Source organism: Notamacropus eugenii, chromosome 4, assembly GCF_028372415.1.
Source record: "Notamacropus eugenii isolate mMacEug1 chromosome 4, mMacEug1.pri_v2, whole genome shotgun sequence".
NCBI classification, from domain to species: domain Eukaryota; kingdom Metazoa; phylum Chordata; class Mammalia; order Diprotodontia; family Macropodidae; genus Notamacropus; species Notamacropus eugenii.
The window spans coordinates 261,281,731-261,300,623 of record NC_092875.1 but is presented as its reverse complement, the minus strand read 5'-3'; the positions used below and the strand labels follow the sequence as shown (position 1 = coordinate 261,300,623).

The window sequence follows — 18,893 nt, the reverse complement described above, 5'->3', positions numbered from 1 at the left end:
TTTACAAGTGTTATCACATTTAATCATCACTAAAATCCTGAGATCTACATTGGTATTATCCCCATTTTACAGTTGAGGAAACTGAGGCAGGAAACATTTAAGTGGCATGCGTGTGGTCCTACTACTTCCAAGTGTCTAAGGCTAAAGTTGAACTCAGGCCTTCCTAACAGCAGGCCCAGTGTTCCATCCAATGTGCTCTTTGGTTGCTTCTCAACAGCTACAAATTTCATAGGTGGAAATCTTCTAGACCAAATTTTATGAAGCAGTGAACTGATATGAAGTGATTATTAACTATTGTAGTGTTCCCAAAGCTTATTGTTATGGTAAAACTATTCTTTAATGTGAAATGGAGCTTTGGAAATACTTAAACTCCGAGCATTCCATAAATAAATGTATTCTTTTTAAAGATTAAGCTTTTTTTATGGGGGGGGGCAAGTGAAAAGTTTGAGCGTATGTGTGTTAGACTGTGTATCTAATAATTTCTATGGTTAATGACTGTTTCTCAGTTTTGATATTGGGGTTAATATATCCCTGCTCCACTAAAAAAAAAAACCATCTGGTATACAAGTTTTGCTAAACTGAATTAACTGGAACATAATCTTAATTAATTAGAAATCACTGTTGACCAAATTTTAGAAACATACACAAAGAATGCTAAATTTCTCATTAGTTTCAAGCCTAATTTATTTCTGAAAACTGAACTTTGTGTTGCATATGCATAAGCCTAGGTTTGGGAGTATGAACACTGATCATTCAGAGTTATCTAAAATGATCAATTAATTTTTTATATGAATGAAATTATTTATAAATTATTTTAATGATATTTTGTTTTTTAAGGTAAAAAGCATAGCTCACTTTTCCATAGTATAATTTTCAAAATATAATTTTAGTTATTAAAATTCATGTTTTAGAGTACCTATAATATGATTTTTCTCATTTAAAGTTTTTTAAAGCTTTGTGAAAGTATGTGGCATTGATAAGTTTTAAAATCTTCATTTTATAAAGTGAAAGGAAGATCTTTATTATATAAAATGTATTTCTACAAGATTTTAAAACTTTAACTCCGTGCTAAATATTCAAGACCTCTCTGTCTCCCATGTTTATATCATTCTAAATCTGTTTCATTTAGATTATCAGCCTTTTGGCTTCTGAGTTTAGCACAACTACAACTGCACTGCAGTTGGTGAAAATATAAGCAATAATGACTAAACAAAATGATAGATACCATTAGAGAATATGAGCTAAAATAGAATAAAGATGAGAGGAAGAAGTTTCCTTCAAAATGATTGTCTGAAAAGAAAATTTTAATCTGACCTGCTGGCCTAAGACGTTGCTATACTATTTCTTCCACTCTAATAAAAGAAATAATCTGAACTCTGAGAACTCAGGTTGAGAATGAAATTTGAAAGAGTAAGCAACTAGGAATTGGTACACCCAGGCTCTAGGCTGGGTTCTCCCATTTACTAGCTATGTAACCTTAGATAGTTCATTTTACCTCTGCATGCCTCAGTATCCTCATCCATGAAAGACACTTTCCCGATGACATTTGAATTTTATTTGAATTCTATGACATATGCCACAATGCCTTTTCAACAGATATTTATTAATTACCTATTCTGTACAGAATGCTGTCCTAATCACAAAAGTTGAATGAGTTAAAAAAAAAAAAAAAAGCAGTCCCTGCCATTATGGAGTCTACAACCTTTTACAGGACATGTCGTGGCAGAGTAGGTTCAAAAAACCTACGTTCAAATCTTGACTTTACCATTTACTAGCCAAGCAATCAACTTGACCTCTCTTGGTCTCAGTTCCCCTCAACTATAAAATGGAGATACAACTTGAACTACTCGTCTCACAGAGTTATTGTGAAGAAAGCAGGTTGTCAATTATAAAATTGTTACTCCTAGAGAATTTGACATATAGACAAATAATTGTAGCACAAAATATCATATAATGATGACATGTAAGATCTGCAAAACAAAAGAAATGATTTTTAGCTGGGAGGATTAGGGAAAAGGAGTAACTAGTGAGCAAAGTCTCAAAGTATGAATTAGAATTTTTGAGATGGAAACAGAGAGAAGGAAGTATGGAAGATGGGCATGGCAGATCTAGGGAATGGTGGTGAATAAAGGTAAGGAGTCAGGAAAGTAGAAAGTATGCAGGGAAAATGTCTGGCATAAGGCTAGAAAGAGTAGGGGGGTGTCAGATTAAAGAAGGCCTAAAAAACAACTTATTTACATGATTTTAAAAGCTCAAAATATTTTCTACATGTTCATTGCTTTTGTTTTTTGCTATTCATATTTTTTTAAATGTCCAGTTTTGTCTCAGACTAAGCTACAGTCATGGATAGCCAACATATAGAAATATTTTCTGGAGCCAGTCACTGGGGAATGAAATACTGAGTGTGGTCATAAATTGCTATATTCCTTTTTTTTTTAATTTTTATAACTTCTGTCCTGCTGATCAAAATATTTTATTGCTATCCCTTTAGGAGTTAAATGCTTTCCTATTTGGGCTCTGCTCTAATGGCTTTATCCTTTTGGGTTGTTATCTAAAGTCAAAATTTTTATAGGTTTAGAATATACTTCATACCCTGGCATCCAAATGGAAGTGTCCAGCAGGAAGCTAAAATTAAAGGTCTGAGACTCAGAAAAGAGAGAAGGAACCTTGGAGTCATCTGCATTGAGATGACAGAGCTGGGACTCATAGTCCTATGGACCACTTCCTTAGTGGAAGTCTATAATGTGATTCCTGCTTGTTTAATTATGGTTTTAAAAAATGGCTACTGGGCCTTAGAATGTATGAGAGATGTAATCAGCCTAGAAAATTAAATAAACACATGATGATGTAGGGCCTTAAATGTCAAACAGATGAATTTGCCACTAATGCTTCTTAAACAGTGGAGTGACCTGTTGAGATTTGTGCTCTACAATTATTTTGGCAGACAAAAAGGGAAAGGGAAGAAAGAGAGGGTAAAAAAAAATCTTGAAGATCATGTGTCAATTTATGGAAGAGTGTAATCTGTATCAGTGAAGGGAATAGACATGATGAAGAAATTCTAGATACCTGAAGTGTCGTGTAACTTGAAATTATATTAAATCAATAAGTATTCATAGGTATCTATTGAATGTCAACTTTGCTTTCAGCTCTATGCATCAAGATGAAAACAGTAGCTAGGGACTAAGTGTTGTGCTTGTCCTTTGTGGCCATCAGAGAAATGATGACATGACTTGCACTTGACTTTCTTTTGAGTGAGGGAGGGCTGTGCAGGTCACCAGCCTCACTTCTCCTCCAGAGCCATCTGGATCCAGTGACCAGATGTGCATCAGGATGACTGGAGATGACCCAGGATGCACTGGGAGACCGTGAGCCCTTTAGGCCAAGGTCTTTGCAGGCACTCACTTAGGGTGAGGCAACGCCCATTCATTGAATAGGCCTGTTTCAGAAGTAGCCAGGGCATGGCCCCTTTAATGAGGCCAAGAAAAAGAAAGACATCAGACTGGGAGGGAAACGTCAGCAGTTACTATTGATAATCACTCTCAAGGCAGGAGGGTCCGGAGGAGCCCTCAGGTAGGACCCCAATGGAGTCCCAGTTTCAGAGAGCAGGTTTAAGGTTTAAGTAAATCTGCTACCAAAGAGCATGAGAAGGAATTCATTCATCTCCAAAAGAGGCAGCACCAAACCACTTCCATACATGACTTGAAAACTAAGGCAGGGCTCCTAATGTTGGGATTGGTCAGAGACAATAGATTTTTCGTCATTGGAAGTGGCCAAGACCCAATTGCAACAGGATATGAAAATTGCCTTCATCAAGAGCAGGTCATTTGTAAATAACAGAGTAGGTTCTATATTGTGACAAACATTGGCTACCTGAATTGGCCAGTCAATCAGTAAGCAATTCAAGAGGAAGGGAAAGTCATCTGTAGTAGAGAAGAATACATTCATACTTGTGAAGTATATTTAAAAACCCAAGGAAAAAAATAAAATAAAATAAAACTGAATAGTATTTTGTTAAACTTGGAAGATATATTTCCTAGACTGAAAATAATAGTTCCAATGTGAATTTAATATTCAAACTTTCTGAATCAAATTTTTGAACTTCAGTGAGCATTTTGAAACAACTCTTTTAATTAGATGAGCAAGCCATTCTCCAAAGTTGTTTTAGTGTATGCAAACAGACTGCCTCATTTTCTTATCTGACATTTTTGTCTTTAATAAATTGAAAGGAAAAGATTTACTTAGAAAGCCTATAATGAAATACTAATAATCTGTTATGTATAAATCGATCTGAAGAATTATACCTGATAACTTTTCAAATGAAACTTGTCTGTGTCTTAAGCCCAGTCAAATTTCACATTTATATTGCTGTATAAAAATGACAGAATAAATGCCTTTTCTTGGTTCTGATTCTCCTTGACCCATTTGTAACCTCTGACAACACTAATCAAATTTTCCTGTGTGAAATTCTCCCCTTTGATCTTTCTTGGGATACTGCATTATCCTGGCATTCTCTCTCTCTCCCTGTCTCTCTCTCTCTCCCTGTCTCTCTCTCTCTCTCTCTCTCTCTCTCTCTCTCTCTCTCTCTCTCTCTCTCTCTCTCTCTCTCTCTCTCTCTCTCTCTCTTTCCCTCTCACATCTGTAAAATGAGCCAGAGAAGGAAATGGCAAACCAGTATCTTTTCCAGGAAAACCCCAAATAGGGTCATGAACTGAAAAAAATCAGGCACAATATGATTTGGACACAACTGAAAAATATCTAAACAATAACTCTGATGTCACCTCAAACTTAACATGAATAAAACTAAACTCATTATAATTCTCCAAGAATTGCCTCTCCCTTCTCAGTTCCCAATTTTTATAAATTCTTCCACAATTCTCCTAATTGACTTTATCACCATTTCCTTTCATCTTGCCTTACACAACTGGTTTCAAGGTCTTCTTCCTCCTTTTACAGATGTTTGTACAGAGCATCAATCAGTCAGTCTTCAACAAGTAATCTTTAAGCTCACTATGAGCCAGGTGCTGTGCTAAATGCTGGAGTCATGAGTACGGGAAACGAAACGATCACTACTCCCAAAGAGCTGACATTTTATTGGGGGACACAAGTCCATAGAGAGACACATGCAGCATTAATGTACATTCAATATATGCCAATGCTTACAAAATAGTTCAATGCAAAATACTTTGGGAAAGGAGGGTGCTAGCAGTTGAGGGAGAGTAGGAAAGGATTCATACAGAAGATGTTGCCTGAGCTGCATCTTAAAGGAAGGGCGAAAAGCTATGAGGAAGCAATAAGAAGGGAGGACATGCCAGGCATAGGAAAATGGAGGTAGACAGTGAGGAACAGAGAGAAGATCTGTTTGCCTGGATGGGAAAGGGAGGGAAGAGAAGTAATATCCACTTCCCATGTGAGGCTAGAATGATAGACTGGGGCCAGGTTGTATAAAGCTGTCAAAGTTCAACAGAAGAGTTAATATTTCATTCTAGAGGCAACAGCCAGGATTGAAGTTGGTTGAGTATCATGTCAGCCTTGCTTTGACTTTATCCGATTGGTCTCATTGCCTCTCCAGGGGGGTAGACATAAGGAGGGAGAGAGTTCTGAGCATGGGGACCAGTCACTAAAAATGCCTGGAGTCAGGAAATGGAATGTCTTGAGCAAGGAAAAGGAGGTGAGTGTCATGGGATCACAGAGGATATGGAGAGGAGTCAGTGTAAGAAGACTGGAAAGGTAGGAAGGACCCATGCTATAAAGGGCTTTAAAAGCTGAATTCCTCAAGAATAGTCATGTGACATACTATATTTGATTATATGGATTGTTGGGCATGTTAGATTCCTCCTTTATTTCATTGACAATAGACTACTTGAGGGCAGAAACTATATGCTTTCATTCTTTACACCCCTAACGTGCTTCCTTAACACCAGCCTAGATTATTTTACCTATCCTAAAACCAGCCTAAAACACAGGCTTAACTTAATAATATCAATGAATTACTATTAAAGCACTTCAACATGATTATTTTTTCTTTGGAACTGATGACAGAAAATTGGTATAAACAGATGTTGGTCAATCAGCATCTTGCTTTTTGACATGAACATAGTATAAATCTCTGCTCCTATGATCCTACTCCTTGGGGATAACAACTGTTCTCTTGTTTTTGTTGTTATTTTCTTTTCATCTACAATGCCCATCTCAGAGCTTGGCATGTTCTAGGAACTTAAAACATGTTGGGTGAATTGTTGACATGGGTTGGAATTTTGTCATCGTGTGCATTGGGGAACAATAAAAAATATGTGTGTGAAATATACTTGATACATACATACCTATATATATATATATATAGGTATGTATGTATTTCTTTGCATGATACTGCTTTCACCTAAATCTCATCACTAGGCTGATTAAAATTAGCTACAATATGGCTTTCCTTTAATATCCACCGTAATGGATATGTGTGCATCTTTAGTAAAAGGATAGAGAGGGTATTTTGTGGGTTCCTTAAGCACTTTTACAGCCAGCAATTGGACAGAATATACAAAGTGCTTCAAACTGTGTAAATGAATTGCGGAGAAGGGAGGATTGAATTGAAGACGGAGTGTTCCAAGTACTGCCTCGATTCACAATGGGTGTAGGCAGGCAGGTCAACTTTTGTTCCCCCGGCACAAACTGCAAGGTAGTTATTCTTCTTTCACATTCCCTTATGGAAGCAGAGCACTTGTTATAAAATGGATAGAGAGAAGCTATTTAACTGTACTTTACTGATGTTTTCCAGTTGTTTATACATGAGATAAAGTGCTGTCTCTGACCAATTCTGTACTAATAAAGCAGAAGATAACTAAGGCAATAACCCGGGTAAGTCAAGTAAAGATACTACTCTTTGCTAGGATCTCTCTCTCTCTCTCTCTCTCTCTCTCTCTCTCTCTCTCTCTCTCTCTCTCTCTCTCTCTCTCTCTCTCTCATCTCTCTGTCTCTCTCACACACACATACATACACAAACACATACACACACACACACACACACACACACACACACAGCAATAGTAACAGATTAAGAAATACTGAATGTAGGCATAGCTCAGAAATATTGTGGGTTCAGCTCCAGATCACTGCAATAAGGCAAGTCACATGAATTTTTTGTTTTCCCAGTACATATAAAAGCTATGTTTACACAATACTGTCATCTATTAAGTGCACAATAGTTTTGTGTCTAACAAATGTATATGTCTTCATTAAAAATACTAACAAGTATATATGCCTTAATTAAAAATACTTTATTGCTAAAAATGTTAACCATCATCTGAGCCTTCAGAGCATTGCCATTCTTTTGCTGGGGGAGGGTCTTGCCTCTGTGTTAGTGGTTGCTGACTGATCAGGCTGGTGGTTGCTGAAGATTGGGTTGACTGTAGCAACTTCTTAATACAGCAACGAAGTCTGCCCTGTCAATTAACTCTTCCTTTTACTTGAACACTTAGAGGCTATTGCAGGCTTATTAACTGGCCTAATTTCAATATTGTTGTGTCTCAGGGAATAGGGAGGCCTGAGGAGAGGCAGAGAGACTGGTGAAGGCTGGTCAGCAGAGCAGTCAGAATACACACCATTTATCAATTAAGTTCATTGTTGTAAATGGCCATGGTTCATGGTGCCCCAAAACAATTAGGTAGTAACATCAAAGATCACTGATCACATCACCATAGAAAATAGAATAATAATGAAGAAGTTTGAAATATTGCTAGAATTACAAAAATGTGCTGCAGAGACATGATATGAACACATTTCATTGGGGAAAAAAATGGAGCCGGAGACTTGACTCACTGCAGGGTTGCCAGAAACCTTCCATTTATAAAAAAAATAAATAAATTTAGTATCTGCCAAGTGCAATAAATTGAAACACAATAAAATGAGATATGACTGTGATTATGCAGAAAAATAAGGCAAAGCACTTTTTGTTGTTCTAAATTATTAGTTTTGTTATGGTATTTGTTTCATGAATTTGTCAATGGACAGCTAAGCCATGTATATAGAGGAGGACTGAAATATAATTTAGCAATGTAAGAGGCAGTGTGGTGAGTGAGATATAGTGAGTGGAAAAAAGAACCAGTCAGGAGTAATAAGGCCTGAATATAAGTCTGCACTCTCTCTTATGTAAATGACCTTGAACAAGTCATAACCTCTCTGCACCTTGGTTTACCTGTCTGTGAATTGGGAAAAGTAATATCTATGCTAACTACCTAGGAAGACAGAATTTTAAAAAGTAGGAAGGAGCTTTCAGAACTGCAAAGTAGCATTGTCAGTATCTTAACAGCAAAGCCAAACAAATCTTGGAGTGATCATACTTATTTTTATATGGTTCATTTGTATAGTGCTGTAAAAACACTTTTCCAAATCACATCCACATTTTAAAATCTTACTTAATCAGTGAGATTGGTAAGACCCTACTTATTTTTTTTCATTTGACATATGAGGAAATTAAAAGTTTTCAGGAGAACCCAGGTATCCTAACTCTGAAAGTCAGGCTCTTTTCCTTCACTCATCTTGCTTTTAAAAGAAAAATTGAAAAATGTTCCATGTGTATTTAAATCTGCTCCATGTAAATGAATAGATAGATGATAGCTGAGCAGATAGATCGACAAATAGACAGAGTAGATAGAGAGACAGATAGACAGACACAGAATAGCTCCTGCTGGTCAGCCCAGCTCATGGATAAATTTAGCCAATATTCCTAAAACCCAGTCTCCCCACGCCCCTCAAAAAAAAAAAAAAAAAAACCTCCTTGATGTGAGAACTCTCTAGTTAAAGCCCTCTTCCTTCTCAAAATCTTCATTAATATAACATGAGTAAAATATTATGGCCTACTTTAAATATGGAATTTTTAAAGCAGAGATAGGTGGGGGGGAGGAGATTGAGAATAAGGAATAATTGAATCTTAGCATTTGAAAGGGCTGCTTGGGACCTCTCGTCTAATCCATGCCTGACCAAGAATCCATCTATGACCTCTCCCATCAGTGACCAATAAGCTTTTGGTCAAAGACTTCCATTGAAGAGAGACCTGGTTCCTCTGTAAACTGGCTATTCTTCTTTTAAATAGCTGACCTCTTACTACCTTTGCGTTGACTGTACTTGACTTAATAGCCAAAGCCTATGAAAACTCTGTCTACAGTCTTGTGTTATATGGCTCTGTGTTAGTCCTTCGTTTTCAAAGAGGAACATGCCATTGGAGAAATGATGACATGACTTGCACCTGACTTTGTTTAGAGTGAGGGAGGGCTGCGCAAGGTCACCTGCCTCACTTTCCCGTCCTGAGCTAGTGATCCTGTCAAAAGAAGAAATGTAGCTAGTCTGAGTTGAACCGTTCTACTTTAACCATGCTCATTTTCAATCATCACCATTTCCTCTTCTAAATAACTCACAAACCATCTCTCTAATGAAATGTCCTAGAAGTTCACTAGGAGTTGAAGTCAATGTCACTGATCTATACTTTTTAAGTTCTATTCTCTTCCCTTTTATGAAAATTTCATATTCCTCCTACATTCCTGTAGAAGTCAGCTCGGTAGGACAGTGGTTAGAGCACTGGACCTGGAGTCAGGAAGACCTGAGTCCAAATACAGCCTCGGATACTGTTGCGTGACCATAAGCAAGTTATTTAAGCTCTGTCTGCCTCAGTTTCCTCAACTGTAAAATGAAAATAATAACATAGCACCTGCCTAACAGGGTTGTTATGAGGATCAAATGAGATAATATTTGTAAAATGCTCAGCAGTGTTCTTGGCACATAATAATTAGTCGATCAATAATTAAGTGCCTGCCAGTACTAGATAAACACTTATTCCCTCCCCACCCACGGTTGTCTCTCCCATTTTCCATAATCTTTCAGACATCACTGACAGTGTTCCCATCACCTCATCTGCCTGCCAGTTCTTCCTGAGCACTGGAATGCAGTTCTCCCAAGTCAAGTGATTTGAGTTTGTTTTGTGACCAACAAGGTGCTCTGTATGTCCTTGTGTTTGATATTCAGTTCCCTAGTAACCATTTATAATAGTCCTCATTTTCAGGAATACGATAATTTTCCATGACAGAAAATAAAAGCAAAACAAGAGTTAATTAATCTCCTCTTCCTAGTCCTCACCCTGAGCAGGAATCCCAATTATGCAAGACCTGATTTGAACCTATTTACTTCCCACAGTATGAATCCTTAGCTCTAATAAGGATAACTGACATTATAGATTTATATATAAGAACATATATTTAATATTTTGTTGTGTATTTAAATTAGCATTTAATTAACATTAAATATTATGTATTTAACATTACATTATACATTTAAATTAATATTAAGTACCACATGTTTAACATTTATATACAACATTTTTAAAGTTTGCAAATAGCCTTTCAAATAGCATGTTATTTTAGCTCCACAACAACCTTGCGAACCAATTTTAAGAATTTCCCTCCATTCTAAGAATGTAAGTTGCAGAGAAGTGGTGATATGCTTTGATAACGTTCCTGACCAGGAGTTCCTTATACCAATGAGATCACAGTTCTAGTATTAAAAAAAAAATTTCTTAAACTTTTATAAAATACTTTTTGTTGCCATTAACTCTCCTCACAAGCCTCAGCTGGCATAGATGATAGAGTTTTGAGCCTAGAGTCAAGAAGACCCGAATTCAAATCCTGACTCAGATACCTATGTCTTCTGTCAAACCCAGGCAAGTCAAGTACCCTTCTGAGTCTCACTTTTCTCTTCTGTAAAGCAAAAATAATAATGACACCTATCCCATTGGGCTATTGTGAGGGCCAGGTGAGATAATATAAGTAGAGCTTTTTGCAAACCTTAAAGTGTTAGATAGATGTGAGCTATAATTCTTATAGAGCTCTGCAATGTTTTAATAGTCATCTTATTTTGCAATTAAAAATCTAAATTGGCCAATTAATTTCCTATGTATCCATATCCTTATTTTTAGACAATTCCCCTTTTCATCCCTTTAGTATAGTAGAATTTGGTTTGTAGTATTTTTTTTCTTTTTTTGCATTTTCATTATTTGATTCTTGATAGCTTTCTATCCCCATTAGGCTGACCTCTGAATTCACAGACTCTGACCTACTCTTTCCCTGAAGACTTTCACATTCATCTCCTAAATTCAAAGATGACTATCAAATTAAGTTTTTCTCTCCTCACATTTCTTATCAAATTCTAAGATGGTGCACTCATTTCCTTGTAAGAGTCTCATTTCTACTTTAACAATCAATTTCTCCTCAGTCAGACTCCCAGTGTAGACTAGCATTTCCCTTCATCATTTCTTCTGTCTGTTGACCAATAACATTTTCATTAATGCAAGTCAAGAATTCATTAGCTGTTGTGCTTTGGGCAGACAGAAGACTGGCAAATGGAATAATTTAGATTCCCCATCTACTACTACATCATGTCTCCATACTAAGCATGTTTCCTGGATTCTTCAAATATTTCATCTCTTTCTATCCAGGTAGTCTATAATACACTCCCATGACAATATCACTTCTCTTCCTTCACTTCCACTTTCTTCACTTAAATAGTTTCTACCACACTTTCCCACTATGGCTCTTTGATTGCCTCATGTTATTCTGTTTTTAATATTCAGAGCTTCTCTGCCCCCATCTATTTTAATCTCTTCTGTTCTTTTCGAATGTGACATACCTCCCAGATCAACATTGCCATCATGAGTCACACCCCACCCAAGCATTTATCTCCTTGTAGTAGGGTCTCTGGATCACCTGAATTGCAGTTGTTTTGTGCATTTGTGAATAGATTTCTAAAGTGAAAACTTTTATTCTTTGAGGATGTTTTTTTGTCTTCTGCAAAGTATCAGACATTTCTATGACTATTCTTCCTGTTGTGATGTCTACTCTCTAAGTATCTAATCTGTTAGATATCCTTCAAATAGAAGCAGCTTTCAAATTAGAACATACTTCATAATGCTAAGTGTGTGTAAATGTTAAGGAAAGTTGACCAAAGAAAGGGTTATAATAGCTACTAAGTCTACAAGAGCCCTCTAGTTCTTGCCAAGGGAAAAAATATGCCTGCATGAGAAATCTGAGACTTCTGCTTAATTATATCATTTTAAAAGTTCAACCTTTCAGCAGCAGCAACAGCAAAAACCTAACACATTCCTAAATTTTAATTTCCAACACCCTTCAATTTTATATATATATATTAGATATAGTGCTTGTGGGGAGAACAAGCCTATTTTCTCTGACTTTGCATTGGCTAGGGTTAATTTTAGCTTGTGTTTCATTTCCCAATTATGTGAGAAAACAAAACAAGAATAGTATTTGAGGGTGGGAAGAGGAGATGTCCATTTGGTGTTTTGGTTCTCCAGTTGTCTTCTTGTCTTCCATAGTTACCTATGGTATACACCTATTCAGTAGGGGCAGTGCTAATTGGGGGGTAAAGCCCAGAGGAGTTAGGAGAGCTAGATTGGAGTGTTGATTCTGCCCAGACTAACTGTGCAGTCTTTCACCATTCGTGACTTCTTGGAGACTGAATTTCCTCAACTGTAAAATGGAGATGGTAATATTTACGCCACTTCCTTCACCAGATGCTTATCAAGATCAATAATATAAGGCATGTGAAAGGTCTCATACTAGTAAGTTACAATATAAATGTGCAGAATTTACTTAGCTTCCAGAAATTGTTCAAATTATGTTTTTAAAATAGCAATCATCAGTCTCTATAACTGTATATAGAAGCTTTATTGTAAATAACTCCACTCCAGATCTACCCATTTAGACATATGAAGACAGTATAGTGAAGATATGAAACATGTTTCTGCTTTGATATAGAACCTGAAGTTTTCCATTGTTCTTTGTAAATAGAGTAAAAGTACTGATGAGGTGAAGAACATATAGGAGGAAGGGAGAGAGGGAGGAAGGGAGGAAAGGAGGAAGGAAGGAAGGGAGGGAGGGAGGAAGGAAGAAAAAAAGGAAGGAAGGAAGGAAGGAAGGAAGGAAGGGAGGGAGGAAGGAAGAAAAAAAGGAAGGAAGGAAGGAAGGAAGGAAGGGAGGGAGGGAGGGAAGGAGGGAGGGAGGGAGGGAGGGAAGGGAGGAAGGAAGGGAGGGAGGGGGGAAGGAAGGGAGGGAGGGGGGAAAGAAGGGAGGGAGGGAGGGAGGGAGGAAAGGAAGGAGGGAGGGAGGGAGGGAAGGGAGGAAGGAAGGGAGGGAGGGGGGAAGGAAGGAAGGAAGGAAGGAAGGGAGGGAGGGAGGGAGGGAGGGAGGGGGGAAGGAAGGGAGGGAGGGAGGGAGGGAGGAAGGAAGGGAAGGAGGGAGGACGGAAAGGCGGGAGGGAGGGAGGGAGGGGAGGAGGGAGGGAGCAAAGATGGAAAAGAGGAAAGAGAGAGAGCATTTATTGAGTACTTACTATGTGCATTGTGCTAAGCACTATTGTAAAAGACGAAATAAAAGAAGATATACGAGTGATGACGTAGCTAATGTTATCAGGAAGCAATACTTGTGGAAAATTTGTTATACTTTAGTTTAAAAACAGAAATAACAAAAATCATATTTCTTGAAAGGTCAGAATGGAGTGAATGAGATTCTTCTCTATAGAACACTTAATTTGGAGTTTTCTGATGAATGTGTTATAATGTAGAAAATGCCAATAGGTAACTTGGGAGCTAAAGATGGACTGCCAAACCAATTTATTCTCCCTCTGGGTGCTTGCTGCCTCTTAGCTGAGTGGAGAACAATGAGAGAGCAGTGGAGTATCCTGGACCAACTCAAGCCATCCTCAGTCAGACCCCTGATATAAATAATTGCCCATGCTATAACAGATCTTCACTCATGTTTCAGTAGGAGACAAGCTTTTTTTCCCTTTGACATATATCAAAATGATATTGAGCACTTTGTCTAAAATGTAACCATAGAAGTCACCTTAAGTTTATTTAGTCTGTCATGTCTTTTTTAGTCAATGATCCTTCTAAATAGAAACATTCAGTGTGTTTTCCAGTTGGTTGTGTCTTGGTGGCCAGCATCATTCATATTTTTGTCTTTTTTATGATTACCCTTTATTTTTCATGTACAAAAATTGAATCAGAAAGGAATAGCGATTCGTGTGTGTGTGTGTGTGTGTGTGCGCGTGTGTGTATTTTCTGTTCATCTTAATGAAAAGTCACTGCACTGGCGAGCCTTGAAGTTTGTATCCATAAGTTCCGATGTCAACCTCTTTTGAAAATAATCTTCACACCAATTCAAGAAACAAAAGTATCAAGTCAGGGTACATTGGAAACTAATGATTGTTGAAACTTGCTGGCCAAGCTAAAACTTGACTCCAAGGGATATTAATTTTTTTTCTGTCATTAAAGGGGGGAAATGTGATTGTCCTCTACAACTGATAATAATGATCTTCTAAGATAAAAATAAATTAAATTTATATTAAAGCTCTGGCTAAGGGACACAACAGCTTCTTTCTTTGTTAGAGTTTCATATGGTGTATAATGGAACATATAGTGGACTTTAACTGCTCCCAGTAACATCAATAATGCAAATCTGTGTTTGAATACAAATGAATGCCTACAAGGCCTGTTTTGGTTATTAATGGTATTAATTATCTGACTGTTCAGTGTTGTTACTGTTGTGTTTGGAGCAATACTTAATAATAAAAGGCCAGAGGCAAATCTCAAAAAAAAAATAGCAAACTTAATAACAGAGATTAATTCTTCTATACAAAGAATTTAAGAGAATGTTTACTGGTGAAAATCTAGCCTACATTTTAACTCATTAGAAAGACATTCCTCCAGTGAATACATTTTATGAGTATGACTTGCTGTCTTTTCCCAACCAAAAGAAATGGTTCTGGTGTGTTTCCAGAGAGTAATACTGGAAACCAAAAGGCTCCCTATCATAAGTGGTCATTGTTTAAAAAGATCTTTTAGCTACAGGCCTAACCTCAAAAAGGAAGATGTTGTTCATGAGCAGTCCTTTATGACTTTAGAATTACTTTGAAATTCATCCCACGTAGACTTCTCTTCAAGGACTCATTGGCTACTCAGCGATAGTGGCTTAGGAAATGGAGATCATATGCACAGACTGAACTGGTCTTCTGTGGATATCTCTTTTGTTGCGAAAATAGTCCAAAACGACTTCACAGAGTGAGAGAGGCCTGTCAAAACCTTCCCCATACTCTCTTCCAGTATCTGATTCTAGAAATTGACACTGAGTTATTGTGGCAGGTGACATATGGGGTACCAGCCCATCTGGTTGGCCAGGTTTATTGCCACCATGGCAGGTAAAACTATCATTTATAATCAAGTTGACTACAACTGCCAGCGGATGCTGGGTTTCTGTGCCACTGATGCCAGCTGTAGCAATTTTCACTGGTTTTAAAATTGAACTACTTTCAATCTGAATCCTCCCATCAGGCCTATTTACCGTAGGAAACCTAATCAGGAGCTCAGTATTCCCAAGAACATAACGGTGAAGCTCCTTAGATTGCACATCTCTCTCTACCATCAACAAGACCACAGCACATCAAGGAAATGAAATGTAGATTATACATCACACATCTCCTTCTTTCTAATAGAAGCATATTTTTTTTCAAAATGGAGTCTCTGATCTGCCCCATTAAAGTCAATGAATCAGAGAATTGTAGATTTGGAAGAGATATTAGAAGCCATGCAGCCCAACCCTCTTATTTTGAAGAAATAGGAACACAGAGGTCAGCTGGATTTCTCAGAGTCATCAAAATAGAAAGAGTCAGGACATGAACTCATATACGGACCCCCAAATCTAATGTTCTTTCCACTTATAAAACACTTTCTCCATAACAGCTCTGTGATGTAAGGTGTATGGTGATACTGGCTTTAAAGATGAGGAAAAGAAGGTTTAGTAAAATGGGGTGATTTGACCACGAACAGACAGCTGTTGAGTATCAGAGCTAAGACTTCAACAAAGCTCTCGATTCCGGTGCTGGCACTCTATCCTCTATGCCACTCTGCATTTTCTTTAGACAGTCAAAATCTCAAGGCTACCTCAACAGAGATATGGTAACTAGAAACTATTACAGACCTTGAATTCTCCATTAAAGATCTAACCTCAGCACTGAATAAAGAAAAGGAAGGGAAAGGAATAAACATTTTTATAGTACCTACTCTGTGCCAGGCACAGTGCTAAGTGCTTGTACAAATCTTATCTCATTTGATCCTCACAACAACCCTGAGAGCTATTATATCCTCATTTTAAAATTGAGGAAACTGGGACAGACAAGAGTTAAGTGACTTGCCCAGGGTCACCTAGCTATGAAAAAGTATTTGGAGCTGGATTTGAACTCAGGTCTTGCTGGCTCTAGGTACAACATTTTATTCACTGTGCCTAACAATAATGTTAGAAGTGATATCCAAATCCCTTGATCAGAGCATGCTATTCCCATGGCCAGCTAAAAGTGTTGTTCCCAAGACCAGGGAATCTTAATATTTTTTTTTTTGGTCATAGTCCTTGTTGGCAGTCTACTGAATTCTTACACCTATTCATAATTGAAGGAAATGCTGAATTTCAATTAGAAGTTAGTGAAAATAAGGATGTAATTTTTCCTATCAAAATTCATAGACTCCTTGAAATCTAATAACTAGCCATCCTTTTGACTCTGAGTTAAAACCCCTAAAAAGAGAATTCAGTTTTATGGAATTCAAAGGCCAAGGACTGAATCCATCAGTTGAATAATTTTGCAGTTTATTTGCCTTTGAAATATTTCCCTTTTTAATTTCAGAATCTCATTTTGGTACACTAAAAAAGTGTCTCACTTTAGCCATAAATCTGGTTCCCAGGTAGACATCTCAGGGTGACAATAACAGAGAGAGACTGGAAATGGTCTCCTTTCACAGGTCAGGATCAAAGAATGGTTCAATCAGAATTCTATAGTGCTATGTATTATGGATCTACTTTTCTCTTGTGAAAGATCGGGGGTCATTCCCAATGTGACTGTATCTCTGCATTCACAGAGCTGCATTATTTCATGTTTACTCTCTAAGCATTTGGGGCCACAAAAATGAGTTTTAAAGTTGCTTGTTCTGTTAAACATGTGCCATAAAGTTAATGGGCTGCAAAATTCTTCAGATTATGACTAAAAAAGCTCATCAGAATTCACCAGTGATTTGTTTTATATTGTCTCTGCAGTCATAAAGCAAGTTAGAGGCAAAAAAGAGCTACCACATGCAGGAGTCAAATAAAGTCAGATATGCCCTATAGATTAGGGCCTTTTGCATTTCCATGGCAGTGTGGGAAATTCACTTAGTCTCAGTTTCTCAATCAGAAAAGATATCAAGTTTATTGCCACCATTTCTATGACTTGACAGGGTCTCTGGGGCAAAAAGATTTGTAGCCAATTCTCCAAGTACTAATGCAACGCTTGAAAAAGACTTCAAGAGATGATTTGGAAGAACTGTTCTTTTTTCTTTCTTTTACTGTTCTTTGAAGTTTGTCTGGAAAAGAATAAAGTGCTGCGTCACCATCCGCGGATGGATCTTCCACACTGTTGGCTCCTTGGCAGGAGGCCATTCAAAAGCAAGAATTCAGGTTGAATATACCCTTTTTTTCCCTCCCAGTAGCCACACTTGCAGAAATGTAGATAACAATAAAAAGTCCTGTTCCAAGTAAAATATAACAATGATTTGACACCCTATAATGAAACATTGTCTTTTCAGGACGAGTCTGCTTCAGCTGACAAACAGTATAAACAAGAGGCGGCCCAGGTCACTTATTCAACATCAGCTGTTTCTAGCACACAGGAGGTGTTGTATATCAATGGAAACGGGACCTACAGTTACCATAGTTACAGAGGGTTAGGAGGAGGACTGCTAAATCTGAATGATGCGTCTAGTAGTGGTGAGTTCTTATTACAGATTGTGTATGTATGTCCAGTTGGGGGTGGCGTCTGTTCGAAATTGGAGAGAGAAGACAGAATATATAGATGTCTCCCAAATACATATTCCTATAAATGTGCTTTTTCTCTTGCTAATTCTCAAAATGGCAAAGTCATTATGCAATTGTAGGATTGCAGATAATTCTGAAAACAAACTCTACAAAACTTGATTAAGTAAATAAAAAAGATTTTTCCCTAGAAATTGAAACCCCTGATGATAAATACGACAATTTTTATGAAAACAGTGATGTTAAATAGGGGTTTTTTAAATAAAAGAGTCAAGGTGATCCCTGATTTGGGGGAATTGAAGTGCAGAAATATGAAATAACTTATTCAAGGACACAAAAGCATAAGAACATGAGAAAATAGAAGTATTAGGCATCAGACCAATAGAAGACCTAAGTAAGAATTTTGTCTCTGATCATGAAACCTAGAGATATTTAGGAAGCAAGCATGGTAGTTACTTCCCTTAGCACCAAAAGGTTAGGAACTTCCCAAACAACACTATTTTCCCATAGCCTACTGTGGATCCATGATATTTGAATCCTTTTTCATCTTCTGACTGTACAACCTATTTTGGTACTGATTCACAAAGTTTGCTACCCACTGTGTAAAGTAGTCTTCCTTTAATTCATCTTGATTCTAATTCCTTTGAGTTCTAAGAGGTGTCTCCATAATTCTATCATTCTGAAATTTAGCAATTTTACACCCTCTGGTCAATCACTGACAAATTTAAGGTCTTGTGACTTCCATTCCTACTGGGTTACCTTTTCCTTAAAACTTGCCAAAGACCTTCTAGCCTACTTCTTGATTACAAATTGTCCTGTATTTTTTAACCCAAATCCTCCCCCACCTTCATGTTATTTCCTCCTCAGGATATTAACAAAAATGTTAAAGGTGGAAAAATGGTTGGGAAATTTTTGAATATGGTCCATTGATAGTCTACTATAAGAATAATATGTTTTAGAGCTAGAAGGGACCTGAGCAGCCATAGTTCATTTTACAGATGAGAAAAT

General features: G+C 37.3%; 1 protein-coding gene across 4 annotated transcripts in view; it reads left to right on the top strand.

Moving 5' to 3' along the window:
* Nucleotides 1-18,893, top strand: part of NOL4 (nucleolar protein 4) — a 439,542-nt gene that overhangs the window by 396,993 nt on the left and 23,656 nt on the right. For 3 of the 4 annotated variants that reach the window (XM_072604514.1, XM_072604513.1, XM_072604516.1), the window contains one exon: nt 17,660-17,840. The exons of the other annotated variant lie outside the window; for it this stretch is intronic. In XM_072604514.1, coding sequence (XP_072460615.1) covers nt 17,660-17,840 — 181 coding nt within the window. The remainder of the gene's footprint in view (nt 1-17,659; nt 17,841-18,893) is intronic. 4 annotated transcript variants of the gene reach the window in all.